Genomic DNA, 14,938 nt, shown 5'->3' with positions numbered 1-14,938 from the left:
TGATTCTACAACAGTTGCCGTATTGCCACAACAACCTCACCTGTTCCACCGCCTTATGACCATGTTGCTTAAATGGGTTGTTTGAGCTAAAGCTACACATCTGCAGTTACGCCATGTGACTCCAGACTTGTGAATCCCCACAACGCATGCACTGTAGAATCCTGACAGCGCACAGTATCAGCACCGGGAACGCTGGTCATGTGACTGCAAGTATGGAACGTACATACTCCCGGCCACAAGCTGACTAGACTTTCCAGCCTTGCTGAGTTCACTTACATTGATTGTGGCAGAGCCCATCTAGTTGTAATGTAGCCAGGAATATGCAAGTCACATTTGCAGTCACATGACCACCTGATCTCGGCACAGACACTGGAGAATCCTCACAGCGTGCACACAAAGTGACTGCAGTCTTAATTTTAGACCAGACAGCCCCTTTCACAGTTAGTGACCCAGGCCAAGGGCTTTGAAAATCCACTAGTTGAGACATAAGTGTCCATGCCCTAAGAGAACAAGAGTCATTCGATTATGAGTTTTATCGATATACAGTACACTTAACAGAATGTTACTCCAGGTCAGAGACTTTCAGATACTTCTGGGCCATAGGGCAGGAGCAAAAGAAAACAGCAGTCATCAATAGGGCTTACAGAGACCAATTCATTTAAAGGGGTTGTCTGGTCCAGATTGATAAGTCTGCCATTCCTCTGTGTGACTGCAGACTTATTAATCCGCCAGTTTCTCACCAGGGGTTGGAGGGCATATACGTGTTATATAAACAAAAAAGAAGGAAGATTTTCAGCTCACCCTCACCCGGCTGATTACCAATGGATTCCATGGGTCGAAGCAGGAGATCACATCTCTGCCAGACGTAGAGGCGAAATGCGTGTAGATCGTAAGGATCCAGCTTCGGCAGTGTAAAATTATAAAGTCTTTATTGGAGCCAATAAAACAAAGGCAATTGTTGCGACATCATTTAGGGTACTGAAAGTTGCAAGAAGATAAAAAAAAAAAAAACCCACACTGGATGCCTTTCGAACACCTGACCTGTTCTTAAACTCAGTTTGTTTTAATGGTTCCAATAAGTTGTATACTGCCAAAGCTTGATCCTTTCTATCTACACACATGTATTTGTTCTGCATACTCCCGGTCAGGGCCCATCTTGTGGACGTGGCCTCGCTCCATACACCTCTATGGAGCGAGGTCGCGCCCTGTCTAGTGACATGGCCACCCAGTGGGCAGACTCCCTTCATTCAATTGTATGGAAGCGAGGCATGGTCACTGCCCAGGAGTTTGTAGAACCCATACATTCCCTCCAGATCCAGCCCAGAAACCAGCGAATCTCCGCAGCGCACAATGTGTGCACTGTAGGTATTCATAAGTGCAGTCACACAGAGCGATTGCAGACTTATCCATTTGGACCGAACACCCCCTTTAAGATTGGGGTTTTGCTTTAGTGGTGTGCTCAAACAGAGGTTATTGGAGTCAGTGAATTCAGTGACGTTTCTGGTGCAAGATATGCAGGCACTATTGATGAATTTGACTAACAGGTGTAACCACAAGCATCCCTACGCCTCTCCGGATTCACACGAAAAGTAATTTTTTTAGTGCAACTTTTTATAAACTTTAGAACATTTTACAACTTTTTCTGGCGAAAACAAAACATAATACTGAATTGCTCTCAAAGTCTGAGGAAGAGATGAGGAAGCTTTCACCCTACGGTCAAATATTACTGTATGTATTGCTAAAGATTCTTAGAGAATTCCATGTGTTTGCTGCAGAGGTCTAGCCCCTGCCACCCCCAAACAGAAAACAAAAGCCACATGTGCCTCCATGATTAGAGAGTACCAGTATACTCTACAGGACCCATAAAGCACAGTACAGTAAGGCTGAACAAATACTTCCTGTAAAAATAAAATATGGTTTCTATTGATCTACATAGATTATGGTTTTCCTGAATCAAACGCAGGCCTGCATACCCCCCCACGAGGGACTATTGCTGCCAATTGGATTTTATCCCCCTAAATGAGCTGCACAGTTGAAACCAGAACCTGTGGTTACAGAACTGCAGCCAAAATCCACTCATCCCCATAGCACGTGGGTGGTAGCAAATGCATTCAAATAAAAATCCAAACCAGGCCATCTTATTTTAATTATTTCAAGGAGGACTAAAGAAACCTCAAAACATCGCTTCCTGATTTTAGGGCACTAAATTACTGGCTATTATGTAGCAGCCAGGGCATGATGGGAGATGCAGGTGTAGAGCCACTGGGTTCCAATCACAGATTTTTTTTTATAAATATAAAAAATTTATTTTCTCACTCAAAAACATTCAGTACTGACTCCAGGGTTTGAGGAAAGGCAGCACAGGATGTGAGGCAGTGTGTGGATCCCAAACACAAAATTACACTAATGATTCTCGTCTGTCCATTTTGGAGCGAAGTATCTGAGATCATTAGATCTGCATGGTCTCCTGCCGTGCCTGGGACCACCAGCAACAAGAGGCACCATCAGATGTGGGAGAATGTTTAGTTCCTTGAGCCAAACTAATTCAACAAATGGGGTTTACCCCACTAGTGGATGTCATTACACAAAAGACAATGATTAAAAAGGTCTGACGACCAACTTCATATAGATGGAACCGCTGTACGCTTTAAAAGCTGTATATGGCTGCCTGGCTCTTGGGCATGAAGATCATAAAAAAAAAAAAAAAAAAAAAAAAAAAAAAAAATTAAAACAATGAGTTAGAATTAAAAAAAGGAACATCGGAAAATCCTAAAAAAGTTAAGAAAATTCCCTTTAGGCCCTGAGCTAGGCATAACAGTATCACTTTTTCCCTAGAGTTCTTTACACGCATGTGCATGAATGATCCTTTTCCAGACTTTGGGAAATTTTATACAGTTTACCGTACCCACTTATTATTTGGGATACAGTTAAATAAAATGTTGGGAAACCTTTTAAAGCAGATTTAATAAATCTCATTAAAGAGTGATTATGCTGGAGACGACCTGTGGCCCCCCCTGGCCAAGTGTTCTCGGCAGCACATCCTGTCTAAATCAGAAGATGTGCTGCCGAGAATAGATTTTAAGAAAGCTTACAAAATATTTAATTCAACAAACAAAAAATGCTCGCTTGTAGAGCGATTGGCGACCTGTTTAGACAGACCGATTATCGGAATGATCAGTGTGAAGGCACCAAAGAGTATATCTTATACTCTAACATAAGAATGTAGTACGTTACATGCCCATCACCAAACCAGAGGAATTCTCCAGGTCCCTGAACTTAGTCCCCCACACTACAACTGCAGCGCATAGATCACAAGGAGAGCTCCACAGTGCTTCAGGGTGGTTCAGGCGCAACAATAGCCATTTTTCAAATGAGAAAACACAGCATAAAAAGAAGTTGTTGCTGCCTGTGGTGACACAGGGGGAAAAGGGAGATCTCCTACACTGACACAGCCGTGATTAAATCCAATCCATGAACATGCAGCAGTCCAGAGATTGCCCTCCTCAGTGTAACATGGTGAGGAATTTTATCCTTTATCAACACATTACAAAAAGGCATGCTATAAATATTTACCAGTCACAATCGCAACAGTTCGGGGCTCCCAAGTGCCATCCAGAATACTAAGAAAAAAAAAAAACCACGACAAAGCGACTGCCAAAAACAGAAGACCGCTCATCCAGATAAATGAAAGGAAAAGTCTTAATATACAATAAATATAAAGACCACACAAAACCAATAGATTGTAAAACACTTGAAATGCTCAGATCTGTTGGAGTAACTAATCCCTGTCCAATTAAGAACAGCTCACCCAGATCTGACTGGGAATGATGGAAAGTCAAATACAAAGCAGGAAACACTACAATAGTCAAAAAGTAGCAGCACAGAAAAATATCAAAGCCAATAAAATACTATTTTTTTTTTATTTTTTTTTAAACTATCAATTCAACTAGACCTCTCTAAGGAAGTCTGCCCACCCATGTAATACAAGAATGATCTGATCAGGAACATGCACAACCAAATTATAGAATACATTAAAAAAAACAATAATACGGCATCTAAATTCAAATAGGAAGTGACCGAAAAAGTCACATGAAGTAAAGGTGTGGGAGAATTTATCCCAAGTGTATTGTCCCCTTGCTGTAGCTTTGTCAGGGGATCTCCTGATGAAGCCACAGCAAAAGGGCGATATGAGTAGAGTAAAGTCGCCAACTCCTTGGCTCTCTGGGAGCCTACAGGTGACTTCCTATGGGGATTTAAAAGCCATATTTTCCTTATGCATCATCGCTTTAGATTTGGCATTGCTGACTACCCTTGATATTTCTACATGACCATTGTTTATTCTAATGGATTCTGTGGATTTTTATCACAGTTGCCTTTGAAATATAATTTGTATGCAGATTCTTTTTGACTAACTACGCATTTTTTGGTTTTATGTTTAATCAGCTCTGCTCTTATTCTGAGCCATGGGTGTGTTGTCCTTACTGGATGGAGATTGATTACTTAAACACATTTGTGTGCTTGTGGAATAAGATATAGGTCTCATCTGTTTTATTTTTTTTTTTAATGGTACAATAAAGACTCATTAATCTGGATGCACAGTCTTCTGTTTATGCATGTAGCAGCGGATATTTTAATTATACATACCGTGATAAAGTCACTGGTAAAGTGCTGGAGGGAAGATATGTGTCACTACACTTAGTGTGCTGGTGGATAAAACTCTGGGTTTTATATCACTGAGGCTATTAAGTGTCGTGAGGGGTTAAGTCAATTTTCAAAGTGGGCTGGCTTTTATGTGGACATCCATAGAGGGGGTGGGAGGATGTCCACCTTATCTCCACCTCAGTGTTTGGTCTGGGGCTTAAATAGCTGGGCTCCAGAGGAAGTCTTGGTTCAGCAGGATTGGAGAGATGATCTCCAGTCGTTTGTGTCCTGAGGAGGAAAGACTGAACCTATGGTTAGGTGATGTTATATGTAAAGTGAACTTGTCAGCGGGATTTTGCTAAGTAAACTACAGGCACTGTCAGGTTGTCTCTGTTATACTGATTAAAATGATACCTGGGATGAAGAAATCAGTCTTGTGGTTCTTGTATAACCATTGTAAGAAGTTTGCAGGTAGTGATACGCTCGTGGCCTTGGGAAGGACTGTAGGCAGAGTCAGACATAGGCCTGTTTCACACATCCGTTTTTTGTGTCCGCCAAACGGATCCGTTTCCGTTTTTGACGGAAACGGATGCAAACGGATCCGTTTTTTTTAAAAAAACGGATCAGTTTTTTGACGGATCCGCGGTAACCGCTAATGAAAGTTGGGACACAAAAAACGGATCCTGCAAAAAAAATGGCGGATCCGTTTAACGGAAACCAACGGATTTAGACGGATTTGAAAAAACGGAAGTGTGAAACAGGCCATAGCGACTCACCAGTGATCCCAACAACGATATCAACTTGTCAGGATCGCTGGTGAGTCGCTACTTAATCGCTGGTGAGCTGTCAAACAGACAGCTTCACCAGCGATCAGCACCAGCGACGCTGAGGGCGCGGCGTCGCTGTGTACTTTAGTTACCAGCGCGCTGATGCAGGGAGCTAGTAACTAAGGTACACATCGGGTTTCTAAGGGGCGTGCGTCACATAGAAACCCGATGTGTACCTTGGTAACCAGCTCCCTGCATCAGCGCACTGGTAGCTAAGGTACACAGAGGGTTTCTAAGCACCGCCCGGTGCTTAGAAACCCTGCGTTTACCTTAGCTACCAGCTTGCTGATCGCTGGTCTCCCGCAGTGATGCGTGCTGGCCAGCGGGAGACCAGCGATAAAAAAAAAAAAAAAAATAAATCCTGGCTATTCCAGGACGATCAGCGATACCGGCAGGGGGGCCGGTCGCTGGTCAGTGTCACACACAGCGATCTTGCTGGCGAGATCGCTGTTGCGTCACAAAACTTGTGACTCAGCAGCGATCTCGCTAGCGAGATCGCTATGTGTGACGGGGCTTAATCTTCCTGCTCTAGGCCAGAGAAACAAAGCAAAGACCTGCCCACGGGCCACCCCGAAGCACAGTCAGTCTCTACAATTAGGAACAATTTTGTACTTCAGGGCACCTTGAGGGCAGATATCTCCTTGGTTTCTCTGGCCTTGAGCAGGAAGTTCAGAGTTAGGCCAGGATCACACATGCGAGGAATACGGCCGAGTCTCACATGTTAATACTCGGCACTGCCGTTGGCACCAGGGCTGTGGAGTCGGAGTTAGTTTTGGTTGGAGTCGGAGTCGGTAGAAATGTACCGACTCCAGCTTTAAAAAAAAAAAAAAATGTATTAATATTTCATAATTGAACTTTCATATGAATTTTATAAATGTTACTCAAATATATATGTCCTATCAAACTATGAACAACAGTGATAAGCAGTTCTGCTGGAGATAGAGACATTTCTTACTTCTTGTGTGTCACTGTTCTCCACTGCCCTTATCTAATCTTATACTTGGTTAACCTCATGCTGCCCCAACCCCCCTACTTACAATGTATGAAACTGAAAGTGAAAATGTGTTGCAAATTCTTAGTAGTAAAGCTCCTCCTCTAGACTAGATCATACTAGGTGTGCGTCTTCCAAGCATCTCACAGCTGCCTGCTACTCAGAAGAGGAAGACTGTAAGAAGTAGCATCCTTTCAACAAACTTTGCATCAGTTAACTGTGATTACATGAGGAATAATAACAGTATTACTGACCACTATATCAGTTGTACGACCTGGAAATAATTTTGTACAATTGTTTTTAGGAAAAACAAATTGTCATTTGGATTGTGAATGCAGAATTAAAAACCTGAGAATGTCAAAGAAGCATCACATTAAATCAGCTGTATTTGAACATTTCACCATCACTCAAGATAGAAAACATTATGTCTGTCAGTGTATGACAAATGATCCAGACGAAAACAAATGCTGTGAAGCCAAGATGAGTGCATATTCAGGCAAAGATAAAAATGCTCCTACCAGAGCTTCTAATCTAAAGAGACATTTACAGCGCTTTCATCCAGAAGTACTGAAAGCAGTGGATGAGAAAGACTGCATCCAAACCAATGAACCAGTGCCCAGCTCTTCCAGCCAAACAAAGGAGCAGAGAACTTTGCAGCCATCAGTTGCAAGATATTTTGTCAGTGACAAAGTTACTGTGACAATGACCGTAGATACATTTAAAAAAACAGATCATAGAGCTTGTTGTAAAGGATAGTGTGCCTATTTCATTATTTTCACGACCAGCTTTTATGTGTCTGAATGGGGAAATGGCCCGCAAGCTTGGTGTTTCTCTGGAGAGAGAGAGTATTAGAAAATTAGTAATCGAAGAAGCTTTTAAACAAAAGGAAGAACTTAAAAAATCTCTCAAGGGAAGCTTTCTGTTTCTTAAAATGGATGCCTGCACACGTCACAGAGTGAACTATTTTGCTAATGTCCGATTTGTTTGTGACAAAAATGAAATAGTTACCAAGACATTGGCAGTAAAAGACACCAAAGCTCATCACACCAGTGAGTATCTCCAGGTCTTGGTGGAAAAGGTTCTGCAAGACTATGAACTTAAAAAAGAGCAAGTTCTTTCTGTCGTAACTGACAATGCTTCAAATATGATAAGTACTATTAAGCTAATGAATGAGAGTAATGATGGTGACCAGCAGCTAGAAGAACATTCTGGGCCCACAGACACAGAAATGTTTGAAATAGAGGAACACAGTATTGTAACTGAGGAGCAAACTGAAGTTGCTTCAGATGAACAGCAACATGATAGTTTAGATGATCTTGTTGAAACTGTGTCAATATGTTCTTTCATTCATCACATGCGCTGTGTTGTGCATACGCTACAGCTGGCTATAAGAGACAGTCTGCAAGAAGGACATGCTGCTGCGCTGATTGGCAAGGTGAGAAAATTGGCTACTGTTGCCAGAACCCCTAAAGTTGACTCAATTTTGAAGAGACGTGCTGGAAAAGGGGCAATTATTGATCAAGCCACACGATGGGGCAGTACTTACTTAATGATTCAGCGCTTGGTTGAACTGAAAACCTTTCTTGTAGACATGGCTAACCCTCAACTGACGCTAAATGAAAGTCAGTGGAATCAGGTGACTGAGCTGGAAAAATTGCTAGAGCACCCATTTACAGTGACTAAAAAATTACAAGCAGAGGACTTCAGGTATTTTCTTAAAGGAGTGGAAGAACCTGATGTTTCGCCTGTCCCAAAGAGGAGGGTTAATTGCAAGTGGCATTGCTACATCAATGAAAGGAGAGAGGAGCTACTATTACAAAATAACATTCTTTTGGCAGCTGTTTATGTAGACCCAATGCATCGGATTCTTCTAGATGATCAACAGCTAAGTAAAGGAAAAGAAGCTCTGTTTGAAATAGCAGTAAGGATGAAAGGGTTGCAGAACAGTCTGGAGGAACAAGAAGAATTTGGTCGTCCTGCCACATCTTCACCCTCATCGTCAACTGATGAAGAATTTAATTTCTAAAACTAATTGGATCACAAGGACCGTGCAAAGCGTTCCCGCATAGAAGAGTCATCCCCATCAAGGAACACAGCCAGTACATTTCAGCAGAATTTTTCATGTGCACTAAAAGAAATTGAGAAATTTGACTGTTCATCAAAAATAACAGTGCAACAAGCGATTCCTCTGTATCCTGACATTGTCAGAGATGTTGCCCGAGTGGTTACTGCTTTGCCACCAACACAAGTTAGTGTAGAGAGGTTGTTCTCTGCTCTCAAAATAATTAGATCAGATTTGAGGGCATCCATGAAGGAGGATCTGACAGAGGCAATACTATTTGAGGACAAATTTATAGATTTCTTCTTATTAACTGCATAAAAGTGTTTATTGCATATTTACTTACAGTTTAGAAAAGTTTATAAAAGTTATTTGCTATATTCTAATTGTATTCTAATAAATGTAGTTTTTGCTCTAAGTGGTCTGATTACTTATATGATGGTGAGAAACTGAATAAGCACGATGTTTAATATTTTACAACAGTAAATTTGTTGTTATGAATTGGCCATTTATGAAGGAGTCGGAGTCGGAGCCTGATAAAATCCAGGAGTCGGAGTCTGAGTCGCAACTGTGGCTTACCGACTCCACAGCCCTGGTTGGCACTCAGGAGCAGAACCTGTGGCTGAATGTATTGCTATGCGGCCACACGCTCCGATCTGAATGGCAGGCATTAACATGCGAGACTCGGCCTTACAAGAATTATACTACAAATATATGCCAGCCCCTTGGGGGGGGGGGGGGGGGGGAATAACAAGCCTGGTAGAGGTGCAATGTCGGTTGTAGGATGCATCAAATTCAATAAAAAGGGAATCTGTCACCAGATTTGCCACATAATGTGAGAGCAGCATAATGGAGAACAGTAATGTATTACTTACTGGGCTGCCTGTAGTGTCTTTGAAAAAAAAAAAAAAAAAAAAAATTCAGTTTAAAATCAGCAGGAGATATCGCTAGAGGACTAGTAAATCTGCTGTGATGTAGTCCTCTATATTCATGAGCTGTGTATACTGATTGGCAGTTTTCTGTATACACTGTGCATAGACAGAAAGTTGCCAATTAGTGAGGGGGATGTGGTAATTCAGAGAACTGGTACATCTGCAGCATAGAAAACAGGGATTTTAAAACTGCAGTAAGCAGCCCAGTGAGTGAAATATCACTGGAATCACAGTCCGCTGTTTGGCAAGAAAGGGTCAGTTACACATTTCCAGTGATTAGTCCATTTTTACAAAAATCCTGGATATTCTTCTTTCAACAATTGTTGTGGTTGTTATCAGAAGCAGACAATAAGCTTGACATCATACCTATCAGCTTAGCTGGGCTCCTAGAATGCATTTTTCCAAAAATCAGATTACATAATGTAGAACATCTTTAGCAAAAATGGACATTTCCCACAATACAAATCAACAAAGCAAGCAAAGTACAGCAGTGAATTTGCAAAGAATGATGGGAGGAGATTTCAGGTCTGAAGCCAGCAGAAATGTGAATTCAGTTCTGGACTATAACATTGGTTCTCAGAAAATAAGTAATGCAAACTATTTACAAAGTTACTCAACTCTGTCTGTAGCCCCTTAGTCCCCAGGTGGGAACATTCCAATATCAAATCACACCTCACCCACTCGCTCTGCAGAGCAGACACCAAGTAAATAGCGTTTTACAACATCATTTTAACTACATGCCATTTAAAAGCCACCAACAGGCCCTGCAGGGCAAGTGGGAGGGAATTCAGCCCCTTTATGACAGTGCACTTTTTTTTTTTTAAGCTTTTGTTGCTCCCTGCTAATTTTTCAAGAACAACAACATCTTTTTATTTTTCTGTTGACATAACTATATGAAGACTAGTCCTTTGTGTGAAGAGCTGTAGTGTTCACATTAATATATAAACTACTATAACATACTGAAAGAAGGGGGGTGAATTCCTGCAACGGCAGAAGTGTAAAAAATAAAACATTTTTTGGGAATTTTGCCTTTACAGTATCTATTTGGCGGTAAAAAAAAATAATCACTTTAGAACTTGATTCTGCATGTCAGTACAGCTCTGGCAGTGCCAAACGTGTACTTTTTTTCCATTAATATACAATTTATGAACTATCAAAACACGTCGGGGTGTAAAACCTGCAATTGTTTGACTGCTTGTACTATATACTGCAATATATCAATATTGCCATCCCCTACCTTCTGAATTCATCATCACCTCACGGGGCAGGGAAACAGATGGTGACATGATCTCGCCAATTAAATGATGCTGTCAGATATTATCAGCATCTAAATGGTTAAAAGTAGCAAAATGGAGCTCGCTCTGATAGACACTGTTAAAGGCAAGTTTTGGCAGTAAAAATCACCGGCATCTGCCCTGTATGGAGTAGGCTCAGCTCCTGAGCCTGGTCCATACACCAGTACCCAGGCATGTAGTATACAAAGACTTTACATGTTCGCAAGTGAATGCAGCACTGTATTATCTTACTGTAAGGAACTCCCATTGGGGCTGAAGATACACCATCTATGCAGTGTCTCAAAGGGGTTGTTCAGACCTGGGATGAATGTCTGCAGTCACTGTGTGGCTACAGATTGCTGGATCTTGACAGCATGCGGTCAGGATTCTGCAGTTTTCTTGGTGCAAGCGAGCATTCATGAGACCACATGTATGCGACTCGTATACTTCTGCTCACATTCAACTAAACGTGATGGGCCTCTCTCAGTGCACTTCTATTGAGAGGATGAGCATGTTTAGAAGGCACGTGACTACACACCGGCAATACCAGAGAATATGGACCGTGTGCACACCGCATAGAATGACTGCAGACTGTCAGCCCAAGCCCTTTAATATATCCCCTTTAGAGGATCTTTACATAACTGTCATCTGTCTAGAGACAGATTGTGTTACTGTCAATGTTGTGCAATAGGATATGCTGAATTTCTCTTACATGAGCATACATGCTCTATACAGACAGTCATTTCCTCAAGTAACGCATGACCATGACAAGAGCTAAAAAATGGTATTTAGACATGTCAGAAATACAATTATATGTTTGCAAGCTGAACTTCTTTATAAAAATGCCTGGATCTTCAGAGCAGTTTTGGGAGCTACAGTTCTTGCAACCTCAGACAGTACGTAGATCAGCAAGTGACCAGTGCGGTGTGTGAAAAAGGGGGGCTGAGCGGCTGATTTCGATAGTCAGCCCCCTCCATTACATACAGCCCTGATGACATCCCAATATAGGAAACACGCCTCTGTGTTGAATAGCAACTTCAAGTAGAGGCTATATTCACACATTGCAGTCAAAACCTGCTCTCTGGGCAGTAAAGAAGCTGCTTACAAAAAAAAGAAGGTTTTTGCTGCGTTTTTATTGTCTCCTGTGCATGTTGATAAAGTGTAGTGCCCCCAAAAAAACAGGATGCAACTTCCTTTGGTGTTTGCACCAAAAACACAGATAAACTTGATACCTGCGGGTTTTTTTGCACTTCCGCATTTTTTTTTTTTTTTTTCTCCAATAAAAAGCAAACACAACACACAACTGAAAGAAGTGACATGCTGCAGACTGCAAAGACGCATAAGTTTTCCAAATCAGTTGGGAAAAAAAGTGTGTGCATGAGATTCCTGAAAACCCATAGCTTTTGCTGATGCTGTAAAAAGCAGCCTAAAATGTGCATATTAAAAAAACACAGCAAAAAAAGCGAAATATGAACACAGCCTTAGGATCATTATGGTAACAAAAGATCGGGCGCCATTGCAGATGTAAGTTACTAAGTTGTTTTCACAATTTCTAACTAAAAAAATGTTTTATTTTTATTATCTTTCTAAATCGACATTTCTTTTAACACATTTTAATTGAATGCAGTGTAGCAGGGAACAAGCCCATGATAAAACAACAGCAATGCTACTCAAGGCTGACGAGAAGAAGGAATTTCTGGAAGTAACCTGTCTATTTTCTGAGCAGGCATGTGCACAGTATACATAATGTCCGGTTTGGTGTAGTTACTTACCTGGCCATGATTAATGAAGCCATGTTTGTTAGCTATCCGCTCAGCCACTGCAGGACCCCCTGGCACATGGACCGCCCATGTGTTTGAATAGATTTTATGTCCAGTCAAGTCTTTTAGTTGTAATGACAGGGAAGTCCAGAATAGAAAGAAAACAGTGGGCCTCAGATCCATGACAAAGCTCTGCGCTCCGGGAAAAATGCAAAGCAGTCTTCGAATGAAGCCAGATCAGACTCCCGATTCCACACTATCTGCTTCCCTTGGGCAGGAACTTCGCTGAGTCCTGGGGATCATGAGGTCCAAAAGCAAAATAGCAAATGCAAAACAGAAGTAAAATTTAAGGAAAAAAAAAAAAAAAAAAATTAAATCCTCCTTATGCCACAGAAGACTCTCCAGCCCCAGAACTTAAGACCAAAGTGGGTTCTAAAAGCAGGAAGGAAAAACAAAGAGTAAATATTTTGACAAAATCCTACTGTGATAAATAATGGAAGACGAATCCTCCATAGAAATACATTACATATTAATAACCGTATACGTAGAAATCTGAAGCAATTTGTTCTGCTGCAAGACTCGAGCAGCTCCAGATCCTCAAAATATTAAAAAATAAACAGATGAGAACATTAACATGTAGCAGGCATAGCACACTGATTGTGCTGCCAATAATTTGTCTGGCAGCCTCGGTGTTTTGGAATAACTGGACACTTTGCAGCCCTATTTTAATAGGAGAACAAAAAAAAAAAAAATTCTGTAGAATTTGTGAAAACTCTTAGGAATTAACCAGACTTTTCCTATAGAAATAAATTGAACTCCACATGTGCATTTGCTTACCGTAAGCCTGTAATAGACTCTCTGTGGTATTTCTCTGCCAGTGGAACTTTGTGCAGATAAGTTACATTTTATCAGCCTTGAACATTAAAAAAGGACAATAGAAAAAAAATTAAAAAAAAAGATCTGCTCCTCACAGCGGTGTGCAGACATCCAATTAAAAGTGGCTACAGAGCTTGTCCACTTCCAATTGTGGTATTATACAGTATAATGCCCAACCTAATCCCGCTCTGTGCTCTACTTTACACATTTGGCTGAACAGAAAGATCACGTTCTGTGCTACTCAGATTTTCAATGGTCGTTTGGCACCAGCAGTGTCGTTACAAGAGACCAGAGCACCAGCTGTCTGGCATTTTACATTATAGGAATGGTTTTGGGTGGTCTATTTTTCTAAAAGTAGAAAACCCCTTTAATAAAAAAAAAAAAAAAGGACATACACGGCCTCTTATGTTCCGAGCCTAACCTCCATTGCAGTGCCAAAGAAATATAAAACAGACATAAAAACACCACATGTATCCTTATCTGCATTATTACGTTTTCTTATATAGCGCCTACATATTCTGCTGCACTTCACAGCCACTGTGAGCTAATGTAGATTCCCTATGAGAAGGTCTTTAGAATACAGTACCGGAGATAAGTAGTGTAACCCAGAGGAAACCCACAGACATGGGGAGAACATACAAACTCAATCCAGATGTAGTCCTTGAGGCGTGTTGAGGTGGTATGGAATTTGAACCCATGACCCCAGTGCTGCAAAGCAAGAGCAAATTTAGGGGCAGCTGTAATACACACAGTAGAGAGGGGAAAAAACAAACAAAAAAAAAAAAAACAAGGTATGTGAACTTTTGATCAGGGTCATTTGGATGTTTTGGGTTGTCATTATGATTTAAAAAGAGAAAACCCAGTAGTTTGACAATAAATGGCTTCACTCAACCACTAACCATGAGTGGAGAAAACATTTTGGGGTTATCACTCATTCTCTGATAAAAGCCTAAGAAAGCAAAAATTCTGCCGGGGTATGTAAACTTTTGAGCACAACTGTATAAATGCTGCTGCGCTGTTGTGGCTGCAGATGCCATCTTGATGGAACCTAATCCCCCCCACCCCGGAACAAGATGGAGTCATCAGCGCCTGTACAGTACCTGATAGCTGCTACTGCGCATGCGGCACCATTTTGATGGAGCCTGCTTCTTTTTCTAACAAAATGGCGCCGCGCCTGCACAATGGCATCTATAGGAACGCAATAGATGCTGCTGCACAGGCGCGGCGCCATTTTGATTAACTTTTTTCTTCCAACAAAACAATATGACTAACTAAAACAAGTACATACATAGTATCATGCTACAGTGCATGATGTTTGCTTAAAAATAAAAATTTCTATGTAGTGTGTAAAATAGCATGCGAATCTCATTAAATTTAAACTACAAATACAGATTAAACAACCACAAGATGGATTTCATCAGCCAAGGTATCATTTTATTCAGTATAACGGTGCCAACCTGACACTGAAGATTACTGAGCAAAATCCAGCTGAAAGGTTCACTTTAAAGAGACTTATGCGAGAACCAAATGTATGTACTGCATTTCACTTCCAAGCTTGGAGAAAATATATTTGCTAAT

The 14,938-nt window shown here is 41.1% G+C and overlaps 1 protein-coding gene across 7 annotated transcripts in view; it reads right to left on the bottom strand.

Annotated features, from left to right (window-relative positions):
* Window positions 1-14,938, bottom strand: part of FURIN (furin, paired basic amino acid cleaving enzyme) — a 334,609-nt gene that overhangs the window by 283,001 nt on the left and 36,670 nt on the right. For 6 of the 7 annotated variants that reach the window (XR_012230939.1, XM_073568621.1, XM_073568624.1 and 3 more), the window contains one exon: window positions 12,497-12,916. The exons of the other annotated variant lie outside the window; for it this stretch is intronic. Coding sequence is in view for 5 of the 6 variants with exons in the window: in XM_073568621.1 (XP_073424722.1) it covers window positions 12,497-12,667 (171 nt within the window). In the remaining variant the exon portion in view is untranslated. The remainder of the gene's footprint in view (window positions 1-12,496; window positions 12,917-14,938) is intronic. 7 annotated transcript variants of the gene reach the window in all.

This window comes from Dendrobates tinctorius, unplaced genomic scaffold, assembly GCF_039654945.1.
Source record: "Dendrobates tinctorius isolate UK_male_01 unplaced genomic scaffold, ASM3965494v1 ptg000022l, whole genome shotgun sequence".
Classification (NCBI taxonomy): domain Eukaryota; kingdom Metazoa; phylum Chordata; class Amphibia; order Anura; family Dendrobatidae; genus Dendrobates; species Dendrobates tinctorius.
The sequence above is the reverse complement of the archived record's forward strand: the minus strand, read 5'-3'. Positions and strand labels throughout refer to the sequence as shown.